General features: G+C 37.1%; 1 protein-coding gene across 3 annotated transcripts in view; it reads right to left on the bottom strand.

The window, feature by feature from the left end:
- The window catches only part of LHFPL4 (LHFPL tetraspan subfamily member 4), a 1,031,502-nt gene extending 1,005,659 nt beyond the window's left edge, over positions 1-25,843 (bottom strand). For all 3 annotated transcript variants that reach the window (XM_044078034.1, XM_044078036.1, XM_044078033.1), the window contains exon 1: positions 24,952-25,843. In XM_044078034.1, coding sequence (XP_043933969.1) covers positions 24,952-25,357 — 406 coding nt within the window. In that variant the 5' untranslated portion in view covers positions 25,358-25,843. The remainder of the gene's footprint in view (positions 1-24,951) is intronic.
- Between the last annotated feature and the right edge of the window lie 534 nt (positions 25,844-26,377).

Genomic DNA, 26,377 nt, shown 5'->3' on the forward strand with positions numbered 1-26,377 from the left:
CGCTTTCATCCACCAGACATGTGGACTTCATCAGAATCAATAAGTTAATTGACAATAGCCTTTTTAAACAGTTTTTGGCGCCAACTCAGCACTTCCATTTAAAAAGATACTTCCCTAAAAATACTTGCGAAAACATATTACATCCAATTCTGTTTTCAATTCATTTCATGCTCTATATAGCAGAAATAATGTATCACTTCCCGTCATACATACATACATAAAAATTAAAAATACCATAATATACAAAAGTATTAACAATGTGTAAACATATAATGAATATTGCTGTATCTAGTTAATGAAAAACCTAAAAAATCTATTAGGACTGCAAAATCATAATATAGCTAATATACAATATTTAACACCTATGGGTAAAATCAACTATTAAAACCTAAGAAAATATATAATTATCCATATATATATATAATCTTATGGGCAGAATTGATACATAAACATTCTATAGCATACATATTGATCAAGAGGTCATGACTATAATGAAGCTAATCCTAGGTGGCTATTAATAAATAAACTACTAATCCATCTAGACATGTAGTGAATAATAAGTGTGTAATATCTATATTTACATCATTCTTAGAGAGAATTTCAAAAATACTCTATGAAATAGAAATCTACAATGAAGAGAAAACTGAAGGAATAAACCCTATAAAAATATGTACTACGTAAATATATGAAAAATGTAAGTAACCTAAATTAAAATTAAATCCAAGCTACCAATATAGGTTTTGCTACTGTGCTTTTTGTAAAATGGGCTTAATAGTAATATAATCATTGAGTCCAGGAACAGTCAGTTAAAATCTGCCATCTCACTTCTCTCTCGGCTAAATGTACACTAATATTACCACCTCTGCTGTTCTCTATAACTTGTTCCAAGATAGCAAATTTAAAGTTATGGGTGTTGTCAGTGGTCATTATATGCCGATAAAGTGCATTAGTACTATCTTTTTTCTTAATAGCATATAAATGGTCATAAATACGCTTCTTGAACATACGTTCAGTTTTACCTATATAACAACAGGTACAGCTTAAACATTTAGCTAAATATATGACATTTTTTGTGTTGCAATTACCTCTCCTGAATGTTCTAGTCCTATTAATATTCTCCAGTGTAACCTCTTCATCCTCTAGTAAGACCTGGCAATAACTGCAACATCCACATTTACTAGTTCCTTTGTATTGAGTACTCATACTTACTACTCTGTTATTTCGTTCAAATATACCCTTCAAATTAGTACGCATTTTATAGACAAAAATGGGTACATCCCCAACTATCTTCTGCAACCCACTATCTACTGTTAAAATATTCCAGTATTGTTTTAATATTTCCTTAATATATACAACCTGCGGGGTGTATTCGAGAATGCATGCCCTCTTGTATTCTATAGTTGAATCTTTATTGGTGTCACTACTAATTAGAGGTTTACCCAATACTGGGGAATACTTTTTTCCCCCATTCCCCTATAACTAGAGTTTTAATTTCATTTATTAAACTAGAGGGATATCCCCTACTTCTAAACAAACCACTTATGAAGTCAATTTCTTCTAGCATCTCATTGTATTTCGAGGTCATTCAAGCAGCACGTATACATCGACTTTTAAAAATGCTCTTTTTAGTCTTGTACAGGTGATTACTAGTGAACTCCAGATAATTATTAGAGAATGTATTTTTTCTATGGATACGAGATTGAAAACCGTCTTTTGTTTGTGTCATTCGGCATTTCCTGGTTAGGGGTCGCCACAGCGGCACTCCGGTCCGCTAATGATTGGCAGTTGATTTTTACATACTGGCTTGCCAGACCTGATGCACAACCTTCAACGAAGGTACGCCCATTCACGCATGTCTCCATGCAGAAGACGCTCTAGCTGAGAATCGAACTGGACAGCGTCTTACTGTGAGACGACAACTCTACCGCAGCACCACCACCGTGGGAAAACCCTCTTTACTATTGGATATAAATGTATCTAAATAGGCAATGCCATCACTACTAGAATTGTACGTGAATTTCAAAAAGTGGCTAGTGCTATTTAAATAACTAATAAATTCTTCAATAGTTTCGTCTAGTCCTTCCCATAGAATAAAGATATAATCTAGGTATCTAGTGTAGTATCTTATATACCTAAAATAGTCACTTTTGAAATTTTTTTCCCTTTTCCAATCCAACATGACTAAATTTGCATATATTGGGGCACAGGCAGCACCCATAGCCACTCCTTGGGTCTGCCTGTAATATTCTCCTTTAAAATATATAAAGTTATAATCCAAGATGATACCCATCAGTTCCATAATAACATTGGTGTGTTCTTCCAGTCTAAACTGGAATACTGTTTAATACTACTGTAGAAACTATCTAGACCCTCTTCCTTGGGAATACATGAAAGTAGATCAACAACATCTATCGTAATGAAAGTCAATCCTTCTTTCCATATTAATGGTGTTAAATTCCCCAAAAACATCCACGAATCTTTAATCAGATGTGGTACATTATTATAAATATGTTTCAACCAGGTGTCAATAACCACTCCCAAGGGGAAAGTTTTAGATCGGCTACCAGAAATTATGGGTTTGAATGGGGGATCTATAAGATTTTTGTGTACTTTGGGAACTCCCACAATGGTGGCGAGTGTAGGATATTCCAATTTTAGAAATTTATATAAATCTAAATTAATCCTTCCATCCAAAAGCATTTCCTCTAAAAACATGTTGATTCTTCTGTATCCAATATTAATTTCATTCAAAGATATTGATACATAATTTCCAAACTCCACTAGTATATCAAACATCTTATTAGTATATTGATTGTAATCATATAGTACTATACCACCCCCTTTAGCCAGCTTCATAATTCTCACCGATCTATCATCAACTAATCGTTGTAGCAAAGTGAGTCCCCCCTTGTCTAAGTTACTACTCTCTTTGTTCAAATAGGTGTCATTCTTTAATAAATATATATCTTTAGTAACTAATTTTTCATATAAAGCTACATTCAGATGAGAGGGTGTTATATATGTACTTTTTTTCTTCAATTTACTATTCTCCCGATATTTGACTTATTGTTAAAATGTATAGCCAAATTTATTTTCCTGATATATTTTTTTATTTCAGTGATACTATCTACTACCTTAAATTCCTTTCTAGGAACAAATTTCATTCCCTTAGAAAAAAGGGTGAAACATTCATCACTGATTTCCATAGCTGTATAATTAAATATATTACATTTGTTTTTATGAACCACAATGCTCCTGTTATCTGCAGTATGTGTATTGCTACTATTATTCTCTTCAATCTCAGTACTAGATTGAACTGATTCATCATAATTGTCAGATATTAATATTCCCCCATTGCTTGGTTGTAAAGGTGTCTCTGTCCCCCTCCTTTTCTGTTTTCTCTCCATTTCCAATTCCTCTGCCAATTTATTTTTACACCTTGGTTCCTTCCCCCATAAAAATTTCCATTCCCTCTATGGGGACGGTAGTTTCCATTATTGTTCTCCAAGGCCATACTATCATACATTTCAGGATTATTCCCTATTTCCTTTTTCCATGGATATACCATTTTATTTTTATAATCAATCATGTCCCTCTCCAACTTCCTAGATTTTCTTTGTACTATACTATTAGCTTTATGATCAGCTTCTGTAAACTGTTTATAATACAAATTCTCCCACTGATCAAACAACATGTCTTCAGATATTAGTTTGTTTAGATTTTCCACTTTATCTATGTACTTGCATAATTTCTCGTCATTTTTCTTTATCAGAAGTTTCATGAAATCAAAACCAAATTGGTTAAATAACATCTCAAATTCATCACAATTCTGCTGATTGAGTAAAATACCAATAGGTTTTTTAAAAAATCTAAGTTCCTTTTGGACTAATTTCAATGCCAAACATTTATTTAAATAAGCATTATCTATTTTAATTCCCCTTATAATACTAAGATTTTTCCCCAGCACATATATCAAGTCACGTAAAGTACCATAGCAGCTTTCATTTAATAAACAATTAGTTGAATCATTGCAACCTGCTTTATCAAAACATACATCTACAGATATGAAATTGTCCAATTTATCAATCTTTCCATTCGATTTATTGTGATTACCACTATTAATGTTTACATTAGCCCTAGGGCTAGAGCTATGTTGTACAGTACCTTGCTCTGAGAAATAGCAGACGAGTATGTTTTACCAGCCATAAATCTGTTTGGTTTAGTGCCGGTGCGCCTTGACTCATCATCCAAGTTATACAAGGAGAAATCAAACGTAAACGCCTTGTCGGTGAATCTACTATTATCAGTTACCTTGCCCTTAACATCAATATTGTTTCTTTGTGTGGACGCCGAAGTAGGAAACCGCTGACCATTGGGCAATTCAAATTCTAAATCACTTGTGCTGAGCTGTTCTCTTATTTCGCTATGCGATACCTGTGCACACCATTTCTGCTCATACTGAGACATAATATCCAATAGGCGGGTGACCTCTCCCTTTAAAACTGAGACTTCCGACCGAAGTCTATAAAGTTCATCTAGGTCTCCAGGCGTATGCTTCCCGGTGGCTGCCTTCCCCTGGTTATCCATACCAATTGTAACGAAAAGATAGTGTAGAAACCACAACGAATCAAAAACACTATGCAAGTCCAGAAGGAAGAAGCAGAGTCACGAAGCAATAATATGTTCTGATTTAATGATAATCGCTCAACACAACAGACGAGAATGAACACTAAATCTGCATAAAACAATGAAGCAACGGATCAAGCACTTTCATCCACCAGACATGTGGACTTCATCAGAATCAATAAGTTAATTGACAATAGCCTTTTTAAACAGTTTTGGCGCCAACTCAACACTTCCATTTAAAAAGATACTTCCCTAAAAATACTTGCGAAAACATATAACATCCAATTCCATTTTCAATTCATTTCATGCTCTATATAGCAGAAACAATGTATCGCTCCCCGTCATACATACATAAAAATTAAAAATACCGTAATATACAAAAGTATTAACAATGTGTAAACATATAATGAGTGAGTATAGAGAGTGTTTTTGAAATTCTCCCTAATAAGAATGATGTAAATATAGATATTACACACTTATTATTCACTACATGTCTAGATGGATTAGTAGTTTATTTATTAATAGCCACCTAGGATTAGCTTCATTATAGTCATGACCTCTTGAGCAATATGTATGCTATAGAATGTTTGTGTATCAATTCTACCCATAAGATTATATATATGGGTAATTATATGATATATAATATATTTTATTAGGTTTTAATAGTTGATTTTACCCATAGGTTTCAAATATTGTATATTAGCTATATTATGATTTTGCAGTCCTAATAGATTTTTTAGGTTTTTCATTAACTAGATACAGCAATATTCATTATATGTTTACACATTGTTAATACTTTTGTATATTATGGTATTTTTAATTTTTATGTATGTATGACGGGAAGTGATACATTATTTCTGCTATATAGAGCATGAAATGAATTGAAAACAGAATTGGATGTAATATGTTTTCGCAAGTATTTTTAGGGAAGTATCTTTTTAAATGGAAGTGCTGAGTTGGCGCCAAAAACTGTTTAAAAAGGCTATTGTCAATTAACTTATTGATTCTGATGAAGTCCACTTGTCTGGTGGATGAAAGCGCTTGATCCGTTGCTTCATTGTTTTATACAGATTTAGTGTTCATTCTTGTCTGTTGTGTTGAGCGATTATCATTAAATCAGGACGTATTATTGCTTCATGACTGTGCTTCTTCCTTCTGGACTTGCATAGTGTTTGTGATTCGTTGTGGTTTATACACTTTTCGTTACAATTGGTAATCATATAATATGTTATAGAATAAATATGTTGTGTCTCCTAAATTCTGAGTTTTAGAAGTTATCCTTTAAAGAACATTACTGGCTAAATAAACGCAATTAGTGACTCTTCACAAGTCAGAAGTATCCCTACTACTAGCCAATTATAACATTACTTTAAATGCTATTGACTTATGATTTCAGGGTAAGAATCCTCAGGAAACCTTAGCTGCAAAGTGGAAGGCTGTGTTGTAAAGCCTATACCACACAACATTATTTTGAGGTATTACAGAAATGATCTAGTGACGTAATGGAGGTCAGTATTATGTGTTCCTTCCACTGGCAGAAGCCAAGATTTGGTGTGGAGGTCAATATGTGTAGCACTTTGCTGTGATTTAAATCTTGGCAATTACTGCCTCTTGTTAGGCTTTTCACTAGCTGTCACAAACTGGTCCAGCTAATAAATTCCAGTAGAAAAGTATGTGTGTACACATTACTGTTGCAACACAGTTCACAGTCTATATTAGAATAACTGAAATAATCTTTTACAACACAATTCAGTTAGGGACAGTTCTTCAATTTTCCAATAGCGAAGGTAAATTCCAAATACTCCTTACAAGAAAGGGGTAGCAATGTATAGCAAACAAATAAATGCATATCACTGTCACTAATTTATTGTTAAAATAATAGACTTTAACTTGAAACTAATTTCCAAGGTTGCATACAAGGTTGTTTACCATATGTAGATACTTTTTCTTCCACTACAATTTCTGACAAAATTCTAAGACCTGAATCTTTTAATCTGAGTTATGTATGTCAGTCTCAAACCATGTCTCTGTGATAATACACACTGTAGTGTTCTCTTAAGATAACAGCACTTCCACATTGTCCAATTTATTAATCCATCTTACAGTATCAAGTATTACCTCCACCAGTACCACCAGATCAAAACTGTGTCTCAAGAATTATAAGAGGTAGCTGCTCTGGTGGCATAGAGGGATAAAACCCTGACCAGACTAAGTGACCCAAGTTCAATTAGCAGTTTGGGCATTTGACAGAGTTGGCAGGGTGGAAGGGAGATTCCTATTCTGGGGAGGAGGGGGTACGTGCTGATGTCTCACCAGCTGAATTCTAGTAAAGGTTGGAGCTCAGGGAGATTAGATGGCAGGATGGGGGGATAGATGGTCCAGGGCACACCCTTTAGGGCTGGGGGGAGCATGCCATAGTTTCCTAAGTCCAGCCAGTCATAGCTAGTGCTGTGTATGTAGTGGAGGGGCATAGGCCAGCAAAAAAATCCCCAGACTCCATGGACATTTGTCTCATGCCTCTGCTGAGTGAAGGTATGAACCCATAAGTTGAGCCCTCAGACAGGAGGCAGGTGGGCTTACTGGGTGGGGAGGAACATCTTGAAGGAAAAATTGGGGTTCTGGATGAAAAAAAAAGAATTATAAGATGTTTATCAGAATAAGAATCAGATGGAGTTCAAAAATCAATGCAGGCTTATTAAATGTTGAATTCCAGTAATACACAGAATTAAAGGAGAGATAGAGATCATCCGCATAGTTATAGAAAGGAGTGGATGGTGTCAGTGTCCAGGGCTGTAATCATTTCACAGCATTCGGCTCTCCTTAGGCTGATCATTGAATATAATGCTCCTTTCAAACACCTGCCACAACTAGAATGAGCACATCTCTTTCTCACTAAAAAAAAAATTAAGGGACTAAATCATAAAAACTATTCAAACCATCTCAAAGCTCTGTCTCTCTTCTCTGTATTATACAGGCTACTAAAAGGTAGCTTATAAAAAGCCACAACAGACCTTAGCATGTCAGACCTATTTGCAATTCCAGTGGTAACATAAATAACCAATCACTCAGTTGCTTTTGCAACATAAACATGACATGTCAGAGAGACAAGTATGTATCAGAGAGAATACCACTTCTATGAAGCTAGCGTCACCTCCACATAATGCATAGTAGTTCTCTTAGTTTTTTTTTTTCAAATGCAATTTGGATGGCTGGATGGGAAACCACAAATTCACCCCCAGTTTCGCATCCATATCCCTCATGGAAAAGAGCAACAAGTAAATGTTCCAACATATCCTTGCTTTGCCCGCCTGTGGGTTATTCATACACAAAATGTAAGAGCTGAAAAACTACCATAGGTCTATAAGACTAGGCTTCTTAAGATCCTCACAGATCATTACCATAGGAAGTTCCAATGAACCTGTTGGTGTTGCATACCTCTTCTTATCAAATGGTGTTTGGCATTGATGACTTTAATACCATCTCTGTGTTAATAACTGTGATAATAATTAATTTATTCTGAACTCTTAATGCTGTTCAGTGTGACAGTAGTGTATCTCCCTCTAAGAATTCTTTTGCTATCAGTCTTAGTGAGGGAGTTTGTCAGGGAAATGGCTTACTGCAGTATTTGAGAATTATGTTTAATAATGAATACTGTGTGATGAATTCCCTGTGTTGTTATAAGTATAGATTTTCTGTATAAATTGTTAGTTTTACACCCTATTTGCAATATCCAGTATTAACTCCAAGTAAGCATGTTGCAATTTGCTCTGTTCAGATTTGTCAAAATAAAGCACAAAACAAACTATAAAACCAACACAAAGTGATACGCTGTAGACCAGAAACCGAAACAAGACTATAAAAAAATATTTAATAACGAGCGCTTTTGTTCAAATACAATCACTTGAACTTCATCAGACAAATTACAAATGTTATAAATGGTTTAAATAATGTATTCTACAATCATGTATCACTAATTAATGACATCATTGTACTGCCCTCTTTTAAAGTAAACCCTACCCCCAAAAAAATAAATAAATATATATATATATATATATATATATATATATATATATATATATATATATATATATATATACGGATTCACTTTAGAAGCTCGAAATACTGAAATATCGAAATTCAGTATTTTGAGCCCATAAAGTGGAATCCTGAAAACAACGAAACCTCAGAAGCATGAAATTCAAAACCTCGCACACCGGAGATTTTGAATTAGCGCTTTTGTTGTTTCGCTGTGGTTGTGGATTCAGGTAAAGGTTTATTTGTTAAGGGTTTTGGGTAGGGGCTGTGGTGTGTGTTGGTATGTTTTGTTGCTGTGATGTGTGTGTGCAAGAAGAATGTAGCTTGTGTGGTGGTGTTTTGTGTGTGTTTGTAAGTAGTGTAACCTCGGAGGTAGAATATTTAAGTAGGGGGGTGCCGGGGGGCTTGCCCCCCTGCTTTTATGTAGTAGAGAAGTTGTGTTTGTGTATGGGGAGGAAGGTGTGTGTGTGTGTGTGTGTGTGTGTGTGTGTGTGTGTGTGTGTGTGTGTGTGGAGTAGAAGCGCTATTTCAAAATCTCCAGTGTGCGAGATTTTGAATTTCGTGCTTCTGAGTTTTCGTTGTTTTCAGGTTTCGACTTTATAGCCTCAAAATACTGAATTTTGATATTTCAGTATTTCGAGGATATAAAGTGAATCTCTCTCTCTCTCTATATATATATATATATATGTATATATATATATATATATATATATATATATATATATATATATATATATATATATATATACATTATATATACGTAAATATACATAAAAATGGAAACAAAATAAATATAAATGCAGATTAATTAGAACCCAACCTATATAATTTTTTTTTCAAAACTGAAAACTACCTTTCCAAAACTTTAAGTTTCAACACCCAGTAAAGGGAGCAGTAATCATTAACCACAGGATAAGTGTAAGCATTCATCTTCAATTGCCATATAAATTTGTTTTCTTCTAATCTTAACACCCAAGGACTGCCTCTAATATCATTCACCACTTGGTCTATAACCATATATTTAATAAAGTGAACTTGGTCTAATGAAATATGTTTTGCCAAAGCATTATGCAGAATCATTTTACTAATACTATATTGGTGTTCATATATGCATTGTTTAAATGTACGTTCCGTTTTTCCTATATAAAAGCTTTCACATCCTTGGCAGTTAGCTAGATAAGTTACTCCCTTGAAATTATAATTATATCTACCCCTAATGTTATTCAACTTATTCCTCAATGTAAAAGTACTACCTGTGTCTATATATTTTCAGTATGGGCAGGAACCACACAAACATCCCCGGGTTACGTACAAGGGAAGCCAAACGCTTCTCCAAAATACATTTAATATTAGGTCCTTTTTTAAAAATTAACCTAGGTCAGTCAACTATTTTTGTCCTAATGGATGTATCCTCCATTAAAAAGAGCATTTTTTTATCAGAATTTTCTTCAAAGCCAATGAGTTTGTGCTAAAATGAGTAATGAAGCTAATACTGTACAGGATAGTGTCTGTATTATCTCTATCAAAATTACCACAACCAGATGGTAGTCCTACCCCAGTTTCCCTGACTTTGTTTCCATTCAGAATAGGTTTAAAATGACTTGTATGTCTTTTACAATGGACCTCTTGCATTAACTCGTCTACTAAATAAGAGGGGTAACCCCGTTTGGAAAACAAGTTCTTCAGGGTGTTGCATTCACTTGAGAAATCCTTGTCCAAAGAGGTCATCCTTGTGGCCCTAAACAACCGACCTTTCACAACAGCTCTCATTTGGTGAAAAGGGTGAGAACTTGAAAAATGCAAAAAAGTGTTGGAATAGGTACCTTTTCTATAAATTCTAGTAATATATCTATTATTCTGCCTGTCATTTACCAACTGGACAGCCAAAAAGGAAATCACATCATTTTCAAAATGGGATGTAAATTCCAGGAAAGAGGTGGTATTATTAATGTATTCTAAAAAATATTTAATTGTATTTACACCCCCTTCCAAATAATAACAATATCATCCAAATAATGGGTATACCAATAAACCTGCTTAAAAATCCCCATATCTTTAAACAAGAAGCATATGGCTGCATAATGCTTTGGCAAAACATATTTCATTACACCAAGGTCACTTTTTTAAATATATGGTTATAGACCAAGTGGTGAATGATATTAGAGGCGGTCCTTGGGTTTTAAGATTAGAAGAAAACGAACTTGTGTGGCAATTGAATTTGAATGCTTACACTTATCCTGGGCTTAATGATTACTGTTCCCTTTACTGTGTGTTGAAACTTAAAGCTTTGGAAAAGTAGTTTTCAGTTTTGAAAAAAAATATATAGAGGTTGGGCTTCTAATTAATCTGCATTTATATTTATATTTATTTATTTTGTTTCCATTTTATGTATATTTACATATATATATAATGTATATATATATATATATATATATATATATATATATATAGGTTCCCTATTATATGATCGAAGATGCATTCTTTCGAATGCGTCTTGATTGAACATGAAAGCAAGAAATGGCAAAATACCGAAATGGCATATAAGCAAATTCTTTCCCTGGGAAAGAATTTGCTTGGCCGCCTTTGTTATTTTGCCATTTTTGTCACTGTGGTGCAATCTCGGAGTTGGTATATTTAAGTAGGGGTGTGCCCCCCACATCAGGGGTTTTGGGGGGCAAAGCCCCCCACTTTATGTAATGTTTTAAAGTCTGTTTTTTTCTTTTTTGGAACAGCGATTTTTTTCCCTGGGAAAAAAAATTGCTGTTCTAAGTGTTGGGGATTGTAAGCTTTTGTTTACATGGAGTTGATAAATCAGTGTTCGCTTTTTTAAGTGTTCGCTCATTTAATATAGACATGATATATATATATATATATATATATATATATATATATATATTTTTTTTTTTTTTTTTTTTGGTGTAGGGTTTACTTTAAAAGAGGGCAGTATGGTGATGTCATTAATCAGTGATACATGATTGTAGAATACATTATTTAAACCATTTATAAACATTTGTAATTTTGCTTGATGAAGTTCAAGTGATTGTATTTGAATGAAAGCACTCATTATTAAACATTTTTTATAGTCTTGTTCTTGTCTGTTTGGATTTGTGAAAAATGTATCAGTCTTTCTAGTCATATAATCTGTGACTACCCGAATGTTGCTCTCTTGTGGTTTGTCCCTTTCTTGTCTAATAATTGTAACCAGATTGCCAATACTGATGTCCCAAGAGAAGTAGTATAGCATGTATCATCTTCAAAAAATCATTCTTTATGTTTCATTTATAGTTCCACCTCTTGTGTGTGCTTATGCTCATGTGTGTGAGCATGTCTGTGTTTCCATGTGCATATGTGTGTTTGTTTGTGTGTGGGTTTGGGGGTCATGTGTTATTATTTATGAATGGGTCCAATTGCAGAGTTTCATGAAAATTGCTGTAAAACCTGTCCATCATGTCATCATTCCCTTCATCTGAAGTGTAAGTGCCCACTGCGATCTCCATTGTGTTAACATGACATACATTTTTCATTGACAGATCTTCCCATTATCAGTAAAATGAGAGGTTTACTATAGATCTGGCAGCCACTGACTGCGCTGTCTTTACTCTAGGTCTGTCAGCCACTCTGCTGCCTCATATAGCTTTCTTCAATCACACTGAGCATATACTGGTCATAAAGTGTCTCCATAATGCCTACTAAAGACATTATGAAAGTTAAAATTAAATGTAAGATGAAACATTTTAATAGAAGCAGCAGGTTATTAGATATAAAATCTGCTGACTACTGTATAACTTCTTGCAAACTTGGTGTGCTGTCAGGAGCAGTTAAGTTTATGTTCAGCTCTGTATATATTGCCACCTCTGCTTTAAAATATTTACTATAATGTAATCACATGGCACAGCTGATAGCGTTACTATAATGTAATCATACTATTCAGAGCCTGCCTGTCTCCAAAAACAACAGTCAGTCATCTAGTCTATAAAATGAAAGCTGATACGGAAGAATGAGTTTTGCTTCACTTCCTTGCAAATAATAACATTTTAAGGTAAAAATAAAGTAGTGAAATAGTACATCAAGAGAGCAACGCTATTATAGCTCTACTGGTCTCAGGTGATCTTTTCCATTCTCTGTGACGCTACATAAACTGAAGGCATGCAAATATGCCTTACAAAAGGCAAGAGCACCATCTTCTCAAAACAAGAAACAATCTGCTAGTTAAGAAGTTCATAGGGCCTTAGCCTCCAGTCAAGGAGATCCTCAAGATGTTTAGCCATATTAACCAGTCCTAATGGGAGACTAAGAATGCATGGGGTATTACTTTTGATTATAGTCTTACTGATTATGGTGTAGATGTTTGGACATTATGCTTGGAATTAAAGGGGTCAACTTTATTAAATTAGAATTATTTAGAAAAAGCACTTTGGATAATAATTTTCTGAGAACCCTTGTGCTCACCCACCACACCTTATGCAGTTTTTACCCTTGTGTTAATCTAATAGGTTAAAAATAACATGCCAAATGATGCAGAATTACTAGAACTGTTATGGGGGTTGGAATCTGTATTAGTGGAAACAGGGTACTCTAAGGCGCTAGTTCAGAGATATAAAGACAAAGTATTTAGCAACTTGGTAGAAACAGCGGATTAAACAGGTTTTCATTCTCTTCATCGTATCAATATGACAAAAAGTCAGTGAATGTTCATATTATTTGACTAAATATACTACAGTCAGTGAAGTATTTGTACATGTTGCTAGAACAAACTGGCATAATTTAATGGGAGATAATACATTATGCTTCAAACGTCTTCTGGTTTGTTCTAGGTGGGGAAATTATGTCCTATAAAATTTCAAATAAGAATAGAACTATTAGAAATTTTGGGATGCATAGATGTGATGGATGTAATATATGTAGACATGCATTGCAGAAATCTGAACTTAGAATTAATGGCAAATTGCATAAGTTGAAAGAAAGTTATTATTGTCAATCTGATAAAGTGATGTATGGTATTAAGTGGCATTAGTCAAAAAGTAAAATGATGTTTTGAATAATGAAATTGTTTGACAATATTTGATATGATTTTTTTTTTCTTTTTGTGGAAAATTACTCTGTTATTTTAAATATTTAAATATTTATTTCATGTAGTTTAATTATTTATTTGGTTAATTGGACATGTTGGAATCTATTTAAATGAATTTAATATATGAATTCTGTTTGATTCCCCTAGAAGGCATTTTGCTGAAGTGATAGGGAGGAAAATAAAACGTTTTTATTTAATTTTTACTGCATTCGGCTGTTTGCAATTGGTTGTTTTATTATAGTAGATACTTTATTGTATGAAGTACTTAGACTAACAATATCTCTCATTAAGTAAAATTTCCCGACATATCCCAGGTGATCCAGTCATTCAGACTGGTTTATAAGGTTTCAAGGGAAGTATTGTGCTTGATAGGTAAGGGTAGCCTATTCCACAAATGAAGAATATGTTGGGTTAGATATCTGTTGTGCCAATTGGTGATGTTTATGGGGAAGTGCAGATTTAGGTCTCCAGAGTAGGTGTTTGCTTTCCCACAGATTCCTTTTAGGTGAAGGAATACAAAGAGTGCTGGATCATTTGTAGCATGGAAAGCTAAGCAGAAATTACCCCTCATAGGCCTATATGACACAGAGTAGAGGGACAAGGCTTTTAATCTCTCAGAGTGATTAAGGGTACTGATTTGAGATCTTTTTGATGAGGGGGCATTGAAGTCTCTGATGTCAAAGGCAGCATTGTGGTCAATGATGGGCATAATAAAGGAGGAACAAAATGAGACTATAACTTTTTGGATCTTGAGGAGATACAATAAATGATAAATTGCACACGTTAGAAGGATTTTCAAACCATGACAGAGACATAATGGTCAAGGGGGAGTCTATTGTCTACAAAAGTACCCAACTCCCTAGTGATGGTATAAGATTTAAGTGGAACGTTATTTATATATATATATATATATATATATATATATATATATATATTAACTGGAAGTGATGCTAGATTTATGAAAAGAAACTATATTGCTTTTATTGGCATTGAGAGTAAACCTCTGATTAGCACACCAAACATTCGACTGGTCTAGCCTTGAGAATTTGAGTATCAGAAAGGGATTTGATAACTGGTCCCATTGTACAGTCATGAGCACAACTGGTTAGCCATAGTCCATTGACATAAACATCCATGCCAGAGAAGTATATACCAGAGAGGATGGGTTCCAGGACAGAGCACATAGGGCAATAATGGTGGTGTTTTTTGTGCCTAGGGCAAGCACATGTGACCTTAACAGTATGGATTCTGTCAGATAGCCAGTTACATTTCCAGTGAACTTAATGTTGAGCTTGGAGTGTTTGTCAATATTCTCAGCAGGAGGAACAGTGTCAAAGCCTTGGCAAGGCTCATGAAGTCACTGTGGACTATATGCCCCTTATCAATAGCCTTAGTCTTCAAAATGATTGTGATTTTTTCACAGTGAACTGATTGAAGGAAGGACACTGAGGAAACTCGGAACTATAATATATAACATTAAGTATCCTGTTTTTTGTTTATTTTGTTCTTTATTTCTTTGCTATTTATAGCACTTTGTGTACTGTGTATTTTTCTAACTAGTTTCACTGTGTGTGAGGTATTAACTGGAAATTGTCCACCTTTATTAAGCATCTGTTGGGTTGTTTGTTTCTGATAACTGGTTACAGTAAACTCTTTTTTTCTAGAGGCTCCTTTAGCTGTTTAAAACTTTCATTTAAAGGCTCACTGCTGCTTTTCAGCTGTGAAACATTTCTGCAGTTTGTGTTTTTATAGTTGGTGGCTTTGCAGTTGCCCGCCCCTAGTGTAAATTTGATCTGGGACCCTCCTCCCAGTCTAGTGTCATTACCTCATTCTACCCAGTACAGGGAGAACATTTGAGAAGGCCAATCAGCTTAGTTTCGGCTACTCCTTTCTCTCTTTCCTTTCTCTCTTTCCACTAAAAAAAAAAAAAAAAAAAAATGTATCTGCTTTTACTGTATTTGTGTTTCTTCCTACTTTATTTTGCGTCATCTTAAAAGTACTCAATTGTATTTATTACTGCTTGGTGTAACTTATTCTAAGCCTTTTAGTTTAAGCACTTGGGCTTTAGACCAGTTGTTTTACATTAGGAAGGTCTGTGGGCTGCACTGTGGTGGCAGGACAGGTAGCTTACATCCTTCTAAGTTGGGAACTGCTGATTGAGGGCTCTGTTTCTGTTATTCTAAAAGTGTATTAATTCTGGTTAAAGCACTTGGGCTTCAGGCCAGTTATTTTACATTAAGAGGGTTCGCGGTCTGCACTCTTGTGGGAGGAGAGGTTGGACTCTGCCCTTCTGAGCTGGGAATTTCTGGTTAAAGGCTTATAGTGCCTGCATATTTGAACTATTTCTTACTGTAATTGGTACACCTTGTTTGCTGTAGCATAGACTAGATCCAGGCCTGCTGAATCTAGTTTTGTTTGTATGCTTGTTATTTCCCTGAAAAGCTAATTCCACCTAAAACGCGGCTTTTCAGTGCTTCTGTGGATCCCTAGTGATATCTGCATTGCTTACTGTACTTATTTCCTTGTTTCACTTGAAAGAAAGTTATTGTTTGTCATTTTTGCATTTAAGTTACCTGGCACTTGCTCACTAAAGCAATTATATAAGTCAGCACTAAAAAATTAAAAGCACTACACCCTCACAAACTCCCACTGGAGTACCTTGCTCCCCATTGGCCATTTTTTTTCAATTATAAAGAAATTCCCAATACTATTCTAGCATGTCCAAAGGTCAGTTGTCAATCTCCTCTCCAGTCCAGCTGGTGAATCTGGGAATCTTGAGGCAATGTTACAACTGCCTCATGTACACAGACAACCCTCTCCTCCTCCCAACAAATTCCAACACATGTGAGAGATGCAACCATATAGCCAAACTGGAGGCTAAGCTCTCTCAACTCAGTACTGGTGTAACCAGTCAGGAGGAGAAGGAAACCACACTCACTACAATTCCAGTCTCACATAGACCTACCACGACAGCAAACCAAACACATAAACACACAAAAACATACTTGGAGGCTCTAAATAAAAATCTGCCTAAGCAGCAGAGACCTCCAAAGCAGACACCCAAGCAACCGCTACCCCAAAACAAAACACATACAACACATAGCTCACAAAGCCAGTGTGCCGAACAGTCACAGCCCTTAAGGCTAAACAACACACCTGATACACTTGTAATAGGTGACTCTATCATCAGGCAGACTGATGTCCCACTCACCAGGCTGAACAAGGAGAAGGTCATGGTGAGCTGCCTGTCGGGTGCTAGGATCCGCCACATAACACAAGCACTCAGGTCACTCCAAGGCAAGTACAAATATGACTCAGTCATTGTCCATGCTGGTGTGAATGACCTGAGACATACCTCCCTGGACTACATGAAAAGAGACATAGAGGAGCTCTCTGGGCATGTAGCCCAGGCCGGTATGACCCTGACCTTGAGTAGCATCTTACCCTCACCAAGAATGATGCCACAGTATGAAGACAAGATTATCAATTTCAACAATTGGCTTAAGTATTGGTGTCATTCAAAGGGGATCCAATGCCTGTCAGCCTGGGATGACATGCTCGACAAGCCACGATGCTTCGCTAGGGACGGCTTGCACCTGTCATCCTGTCATCGGATATTGGCAAAGGCTCTTGCTACCCCCATAGTGCCTTTTTTAGGCAAGGCTCAAAAGACAAACCCACCTCCATAGGTATCACAAGGGATAAGAAACTAAGAGTAATGCTACTCAACGCCAGAAGTCTAAACCTCAAGATGCATGCACTCAAAACTCTCCTTAGCATGGAGAACATCAATATCTGTGCAGTAACAGAAACCTGGTTCAAGGCTCTCGAGAGCACCCCAGCACTACCAGGTTATACCTCATACCATGCTTTTCGCCCCAAAACTTGGACGAACCACAAAAGGAGGGGGAGTATCAATATTCATCAAAGATACCCACACTTCCAGGTTGGTGGCACAGCACGAAGCATCAGAGACTATCCATGTGCAACTAACAGTGGGTAAAACTGCCTTCCAGTTTATAGCCTGCTACAGACCACCCTCCCAAACCCAGGAACCCCACTCGGCCTTCCTGAGAACACTGGAAAATATGAAGGTCTCTCCAAACACCATTATATTGGGTGACTTCAACTACCCAACCATAGACTGGGAGCATTACTCTAGCTCCAACACCCTAGCCCAAAGGTTCCTAGAATTTATAAACTCAAATGCTATGTAACAACTTGTTACCACTCCCACAAGAGGGGAAAACATACTGGACCTGATCATCACCAACATGGGGACTCTATGCTCCAGACCAGAAGTGTATCCCTCACTGGTAAGATCAGACCATAAACTAATCTCACTGGATATTCACATCCCGACCCCACCCCATGCCCAGAAAACCACAGTGAAAAACTTCTCTAAAGCAAATTTCACACTCCTCAAAACCAAGGTGGAATCCTTCAAAGCCCCCGGGCCTGTGGATAATACGGCCCAGACCGCAATATCCTTTATAAATGCATTTTATGAACACCTTCAGGAATGCATGGATCATGCAATCCCAAATAAAACCAAGACCCAATCCTTCAAAGGCAGATGTCCTGTCTGGTGGACCCCAGCCATAAACAAACTATACAATAGAAGGAGGAAGCTACTACAAGATAGAGCAAAATCCCAAAAAGGGAAGGCATCTCTGATCAGTATTAGCAAAAAACTACGGGCACTCATAAAATCGTCTAAGGCCAGCTTCGAGAGAAAAATTGCACAGGACACTAAGGATAATCACAAGGCTTTCTTTAGTTATGTTAGGAACCTGGGTGGGAATTCCCAGATATGCTCAGAATTAGTCCAAAATGACAAAAAATACACCGATCCCACAGACATTGCCAACATCCTAGCTGACAGGTTCAGCGCAAACTTCTCCCGGCCCTCCCCACCAAATGGGCTAATATCTATCCCAGCAGAGTGCTGCCCCCCTGACATCTCAGATGCTCAGGTAAGAGCTGCCCTCTCCAAAGCAAGAAACACAGCATCAATGGGACCAGTCGGTGTCCCAGGCTGTACATGAACTCCAAGAAGAGCTAAGCCCAAACCTAAAACTACTGTTCAATCTCAGCCTTACTACAGGATATGTACCCAAAGAGTGGTGTACAGCAACAGTGATCCCTCTCCACAAAGGTGGTGCCTCAACGGATCCTGGAAACTATCGCCCCATAAGTCTCACTAGCTTGGTCTGCAAAGCTAGGGAAAGGATCATCATGGACCTTATAAATAAAGATATTGGGGACCTGCAGACACTGGATCCTACCCAGTTTGGCTTTGTTAAGGGCAGATCCTGCCTCTTGAACCTGGTTGATTTCTTTGAAACAGTCAACAAGGCCATTGACAAAGGGAAGGTGGTCCACACAGCCTACCTGGACCTCGCAAAAGCCTTTGATACAATACCCCACTCGGGCATTATAGATAAGCTCACCAGCTTAAATATAAACCCCTATGTCACTAGATGGGTTGCAAACTGGCTCAAGGACAGAACCCACATGGTTAGAATAGCTGGAGCCATGTCAGACTCCAAACCAGTTACAAGTGGCATCCCACAAGGCTCAGTCCTGGGACCTCTCTTGTTCGGTATATATTTCTCTGAGGTACAGGCCAACATGGAAGGACTGTGGCTGACCAAGTTCGCAGATGACTGCAAACTGGGCACCATAATAGACTCTCCAGCTGACACAAGCATCCTCCAAAAGGGCCTCATAGAAACAGACAACTGGTGCCAGAGCCATGGCCTCAAGCTAAACGCCAAAAAGTGTATAGTCATCCCCTTTGGCAAAAACAAAGTGCCCACAAATTACCACATAGGTGGTAATCCATTAAGTACAGGAAGAAGTAATTAGAGACCTGGGGACCCAAGTTGATAGCAATCTCTCATTTGACAACCACGTGGCCAAAGTGGTTAGAAAAACATTTTATATAGCCCACCTAATCATGAAGGGATTCACATCTAGATCAGGCGAGGTCATCGTGCCTCTTTACTCATCCCTCATCAGGCCCATAATTGAGTACAATGCCCTTTTGGGGTGTACCTTACCAGACACCTGCAGCAACTGGAAAGACCCCAAAGGTACCTCACCAAGAGGATCAAGGGGCTCAAACAGATGCCATATGCTGCCCAGTTAAAGAAACTCCAGCTCTACTCAGTGGCATACCGCCTGCTCAGAGGCGATCTGTGCCTGACATATAAAGCCATGTCCAACCCGAATTAAAGGACATGCTGCACCTCAGAAAATCCAAATCCCATCGAGCTACGCGCTCGAGGGACTTGAACCTCAGCACTGAAATAAATAGGACATGCTGGAGGGACAGATTCATAACCCAGAGGCTCCCTTCACTCTGGAATAAAATCCCAGTCCAGGTTAGGCAGAGTCCCTCATTGACTCACTTCAAGAGGAATCTTGATGAGTGGATGGGAGATCGTAGGTTTCCCCTGGGTATCACTTCTGTGTCACTGTTAGACAGAGGCACAGTATACTAACCTTGAAAAAGGGCATAGCAAAATTAATTTAATATGGGTGGCGAAAGCCATACACACTCTGGCTAGGCTTATAAATGCCCTAGGGCAGATAGCCTAGTATGAACCTATGAACCTATGAAAAAGAACAAGTGATACAGAGTAGAATTAAACAATGAACCAGTAATCATGAACTCTTTATCAAAACAGATGTATCTTGAAAAAGTAGGTGGTGTTTTATTAAAAAAAGAAGTGATTCTATATTTTGCTATTTACCATATATTTAAGGGTGCCTTCCCTCACATTGTTATCCCTTCCTGGTACCTTACAATAAGGAGTGAAGCTAAAAGGACAGTCTAATTCCCCTCCTCAATTATGCTCATGTTTTGGAAATGTGTTTTAAATGTAATACATGTAATACTTCAGCGTTCCTTCTTTAACAACATCACTTTGACAAAATAATGTAATATTGTCTGAAAAATGCACAGAACATTTTTATTTTATTTTAGCCAACGTATAGACTGACTATTTTCATGAACTGATTATGACAATAAAGGCAACTACTACAAACAAAAATCCATAGAATGCTGTTTTCAATTTTTTGAGATTGCTTCTGACTGTAGAATTTGAAAAGCAAACAGAAGCATGAAGTGCTAAAAGATGGTATTTAAACAGTATGTATGATACCAATATGCAAGCTTTCAAAAACCTGAACATACAAAACTTGTTCACATATAAAAGAAAACTGGCAAATTAGGCAGGTAAATAGTTTTACCAGGAACAAAGAGCATTTTGAAGGCTCATAGGTACTTGTTCAAAGGAAATGGTTGCTTAATTCCAAGCACAGATGCATATATCAGTTCATGCATTGATGTATATATTTGCCCTTTTTGAGTGTGCTTCTGTAGTTAATGGTAGGATTTTTTTAATAGGATGGTATAACACACCATGTATGTTGTAATGTCTGTAAAATATTAATCACATGCCTACAACAAGAAGTACTTTTTAAAAGTTTGGTTCCCTCTTGTTAAAAGATAAAGAGATTTGGATGCAAGTAACTCGCCCCCCCCCACTTGGTAACACACACACAAACACCAAACACACACACATGTGCACCCACACACAATGTGAAGCATATTATAGTAATAGAGTTTACTGAAAGTAAATATAGTGACAGGAATGCATCATTCTGAAGAGGTGGGCAGACATCTTTTCCAAATAAAAAGAAAGGATTTGTTCTCCATACTAGAATGCGATTTTACATCTTTTAAGTCTTGTTTGCTTTCAGAATCTTAGTTAAAATTAAAAAAAAGCATTAAGCATAAAACTTACTGGTTTAGATTTTTGTTTTCTTTTTTGCCATGTCATACACAAACATACAAAAGAAAGAAAAATTCTGTCAAAATATTGTTTATTTTTATCATATCTTTTAAAACACACAAAAGAAGGAAAACAAAATCTTTCATTTGGGATAGCATTACATATCATTACACGGTTCCTTCATTGCCCTATTGGCTTGTTATAGTAAGGGAAAAATGAACACAGGAGATGTGACTGGATGCCTATACTGCTCAGCACATTTTAAAACAGGGAAAGAACAAGGGGAAAATATTGTATTTCATTTCTATATGAATATAACATATTTAGTGGTAATGCTATTCACTATTAATGAACAAAAGATCTATTGATCAACTAATAGGTAGTCACTTTATAATCATTAATCTGGGTGCAGCATCCAAGCTAGGTTGACCTCATGCTTTAACACTTCCCATGATAGCATTAACCCTTAAGAAAGCAACTTAGCAATGCTATGTATGGGAACCAGTTGAGCAATGTGGTATTTAGAATTGCTACCATAAAACAGCAGCTTCAACTTGGCCACAAAGAAACCAAATTAGTATTCATTGCATAAATACCACAAAGTAGCAGCTTAACACATTCCATATATTTAACTTAAACAGGACATAAAATTAACAATAGTCAAGTGTTTCAATCTATGCCACACTTCCCAAAATAAAAACACACACACACACGCACGCTCACACAGGCATGCACACGCACACACTCATACATAATTATATAGCTAGATGGATAGGTTTTGTTGGTTTAATCTCAGATTTGTTTTCTGAACACATTCGTTTTGGTGCATTTCTTTGTCATAGTGCATATTTATTGAAAACAGATGGCATTTGGATGACAGTAATGATTGGGTTTTGCCTTTTTCCCACTGTTGTGCAATCCCAGAGTCAGTATACATAAATAACAGGGGGTGTAGAGGCACACTGGGATATGCCTCCCTGCATAAAACATTGTTTTTCTTTTTTTTATTTTCAGTTTTGTGAATTTTGACCATTTCAGTTTAATGAATTTTGATTTTTGATGTAGTGATTTGGTGAAGTAGTGAACTAGACTCACATATATATATATATATATATATATATATATATATATATATATATATAATGCATGACTATATCTATATATATATATCTATGTAAATACACATATACATAGAAACAAATGGATAGATATAAACAATGATACCATTGTTCTAACATTCGACCTGTTACAAAAGTGATGCGCTGTTGGAAAAATGATGCAGGTTAACAGAATTTGATGACTGGAGCACATTCTCTTCAGCATTTGCTGATGGCCTTCATATTGCCAGATCCATACCTCTTCCTATCTATATATCTCAACTTCTGAGCATTAAAAGTCGCAGAGGGTCAGAAAGAGCAGCACTTTCATATTGCTCTCAATAACAGGTCTTCATATCCTAGATCATTTGAGTAATAGGGATTCTTTGCACCTAGTTAATGCATTTATGAAGGTGTGTACCTAGGGTTACCACCTGTCCCACTTTAAGAGGGACAGTCCCTCTTTTGGCAGTTGTGTCCTGCAAAGAAATCGAAAAAAAATGGCAAATGTCCTGAGATTTTAGGACAAACATATTTCCAATATTTTATGTAATAGTTGCATAAAACAGTTATTATGCATCTGAAACATGTAAATGTGATAAGAAACAGAATAAGCAAGTAAAATGCTACAAGAAAAAGCTTTTATGTAGGCCAGAAAGTGAAGTTCTGTCCTTTGTACTGGCAGTGGGTATGTCTTGCCCTGCAAAATCTGTTTGTACCAAAAATGCCCCACTTTTGGCATTTGAAAAGGTGGCAACCCTATGTGTACCTATACACAAGTCTGGCTTTATGAAGAAAATCAGTAAGTATAGGAGAGAGGCTACATGATCTGATGGCCAAATCATAGCAGATGAGAGTAGCCTTACTACCTGTACCACTATACTCAGGACAGTCCCTGTTTTGGTAGTTGTGTCCTGCGGGGAAAAAACATGAAATTTGGCAAATGTTCCGAGACTTTAGGACAAAAAATCTCCCCGAAATTGCATAAATAATTATTCTGTACCTGAAACACTTTAATATGACATAAAACAACAGAAATGGCTCAAATTCTATGAGTAAAGTTTTATTTTGGCAATAAAGTGTCATCAAGTCCTTTAAATGTTTTGTGGATGCGGTTCGTCCTGCAAAATTTCATATTTCCACAAAAAAGTTCCACTCTGTGTATCTGAAAAGGCTTGGGAGAGGTAAATGTGCAACAGGGAAGATACCACAACATCCCAGAATAGAAAGCTGTTGTCGGACCAGGTATTTGTCAGCACTTCAGAGTATTCATATAGGGGGAGCTCATAGCTATAAAGTGGAGAACCGGGGCATTTCAGACTAAAGGACGGAGTTTTATACGTTCTAACTTTTCGCATATGTTGGCGTTTCAACTGAGCTTTTTAAGCAAACTGCAGTTTCGTTATCAACTGCTTCTGCGATATGCAGGTATAGGTTAGCAAAGCAGTTGCGGAACTTCACTGTGGCTCATTTTCATCGTGCACAGGTATTGCCATTCACAGCAGTATGCACATTATTCTGGTGATGGCGCAAAAGATGTTTGCACCACCCCTTCTTTTAGTGCTGTTTTTGCCTAATGCATGTAAAAGATCAAAACACCTATTTTATGAGATCACTTCAACGAACCAGTATATAGTAATCTGCAGAATCCTTCCTTGCACTGCGTGGCTCAAGGAAACAGTGACAAAAGTCTGCGATTCATCTCAAGAAAAGGGTTTGCTGGATTTCTTTATCTTTACCTTTACCAGTTACCTCATCTTGGACTGATTCACCATTCACACAGCTATACAGACTTTGTTATCAAACGTGACGTATGCAACTGTGTTACGTCGCCAGGGTAATGATTTGTCATTCCTAACTACAACTGGGTACACTGCGTTTCATCTACCTGTTACCTATGGTATCTATTTCCAAATAATGACGATTGAAGACTACTTGAATATTAATTTATCAGAGAAATGCACATCTACCACGTAAAACACTGGCCCACTAAACATGAGTCCATGCTTTTGAAGCAGATCTACGCGTCCCCAACCTAATATTCTGTAACCCGAACAAAGCGACGAAACCTGCGTAGTGCTTTGTAGTCTGGCAATCAACCTGGACCCAGTGGCCATGTGTCCTTGCATGGTTACTAGAAATGAAGCAGGATCACTGGACAAGATGGACCACTGGTCCCATCAGTACTAGATTAGACTCCATATTTGCTTTATACGTGTGCCTAGACTAACGTATAGGTTTCTTTTAATCATATACGATGGTTTGATTCTGTTAGGATCCCTGTTCATGCTCATTATGAAAGATTGCTGTGCCTTACCTGAGAGAAGCTGCATCCAGGCACAGATCTTGTAGACAGTGGCAGTGTTGCAGAAGAAAAAGAGAGCGAAGCAAGCGATGCAACCCAGAATCAGCACCATGGATAGCAGCACAAAGAACCCTGCTGCCTTAAAAGCTCCAGAAGGTATGGTACTGAAGTCGGAGAAAGAACCATGGCAGGTGAGCTCCCGGTTCGAGACGCCATCGCCCACACAGTAATGGAACAAGCCGAAATACCCTGCATGAGGGGTGCTGACACTGTCCCCAATCCAATAAGGTTGTATAAAGACCACCACATTGATGATGGCGAAGCAGATAGTGAAAATAGCCCACAGTACCCCGATGGCCCTCGAGTTCCTCATATAATTGTCATGATAGAGCTTGGATGCCTCCTGAGAAGGCAGCATCTTCCTTGTCGGACTTGCACAATCAGTCTGTCAGGAATCCTCGGACATCAAAATGAAGCCACGACACTTAAGATGAGAATCTACAGAAAGCACTGAGAGACACATCAAACTGTGGGGCACACACAATCAGACTCTTAGAGTTCCAGATGACAGTATCAAATCACAAAGAGAATAAAAACCAATGTGAAAACATCAAAAAGGGTCTTCTGCTTGTCAGGTGCAGGTTAAGTGATGTACGAACAAGTGAAAAATAAATAGCACCCATAAGAAAATTAGGTCAAGTCTTTCCGATGAGAGACCCTGAGCTTTTGAAGCTGGGTGGTCCAGTGGTGCTCAGCTCCTGGACCCTCCTAGCTCCCCCTTCGCTGCTCAGGGATCTCCTTCTCCATCTTGGCTGCTTTTCTTTCTCCTCTCAGTCGCGCGTTCCCGACGCGGGGAATGCTGCTGGGGCGCGTTCACGAAATGATGCAGAATTTGGGAAAGAAACACCTTTTCCCAATTCCCATCAGGCATCGAGGTTTGACAATTCTGATATCATTTAAATTTACTTCTGTTACTTTCTGTTATCTCTCTGTACGAGGAAATGTTAAAAACTCAACCTGAAACACTGCATGGGAAATATACCCCTGCTTTGGCACAGATAGTACCGTCTGTGCTAAAAAAATGTCTCATTTGGATTATACTGCAAGTGGCAATATTGCTTTGTAAGTTAAATATTCACTAAGTTGGAGCCAGGGAAGTTATAATGCGGATAAGCTAATTTTGATGGGAATCTACGGTTAAAATGATACCTTATATCAACAAGGATTTTATTTCTTGGAATTGTGGTTATTGCAAAACGAAAATATTAAAAGAGAATTGTCTGGCACGCTTTGTACAGTAAAACCAGTATATACAGAAGAACAGTCGCCTTCTCGGCAATTTTCACTTAATCGGTAAACGAATCTCTATGGAATTCATCGCCATAATGGAGATAAGGGACTGTATGAGTCATATCATTGTCTATGGATGCTTATTCAG

This window comes from Protopterus annectens, chromosome 7.part0 (assembly GCF_019279795.1).
Source record: "Protopterus annectens isolate FY-2018-M chromosome 7.part0, PAN1.0, whole genome shotgun sequence".
Taxonomy (NCBI): domain Eukaryota; kingdom Metazoa; phylum Chordata; order Ceratodontiformes; family Protopteridae; genus Protopterus; species Protopterus annectens.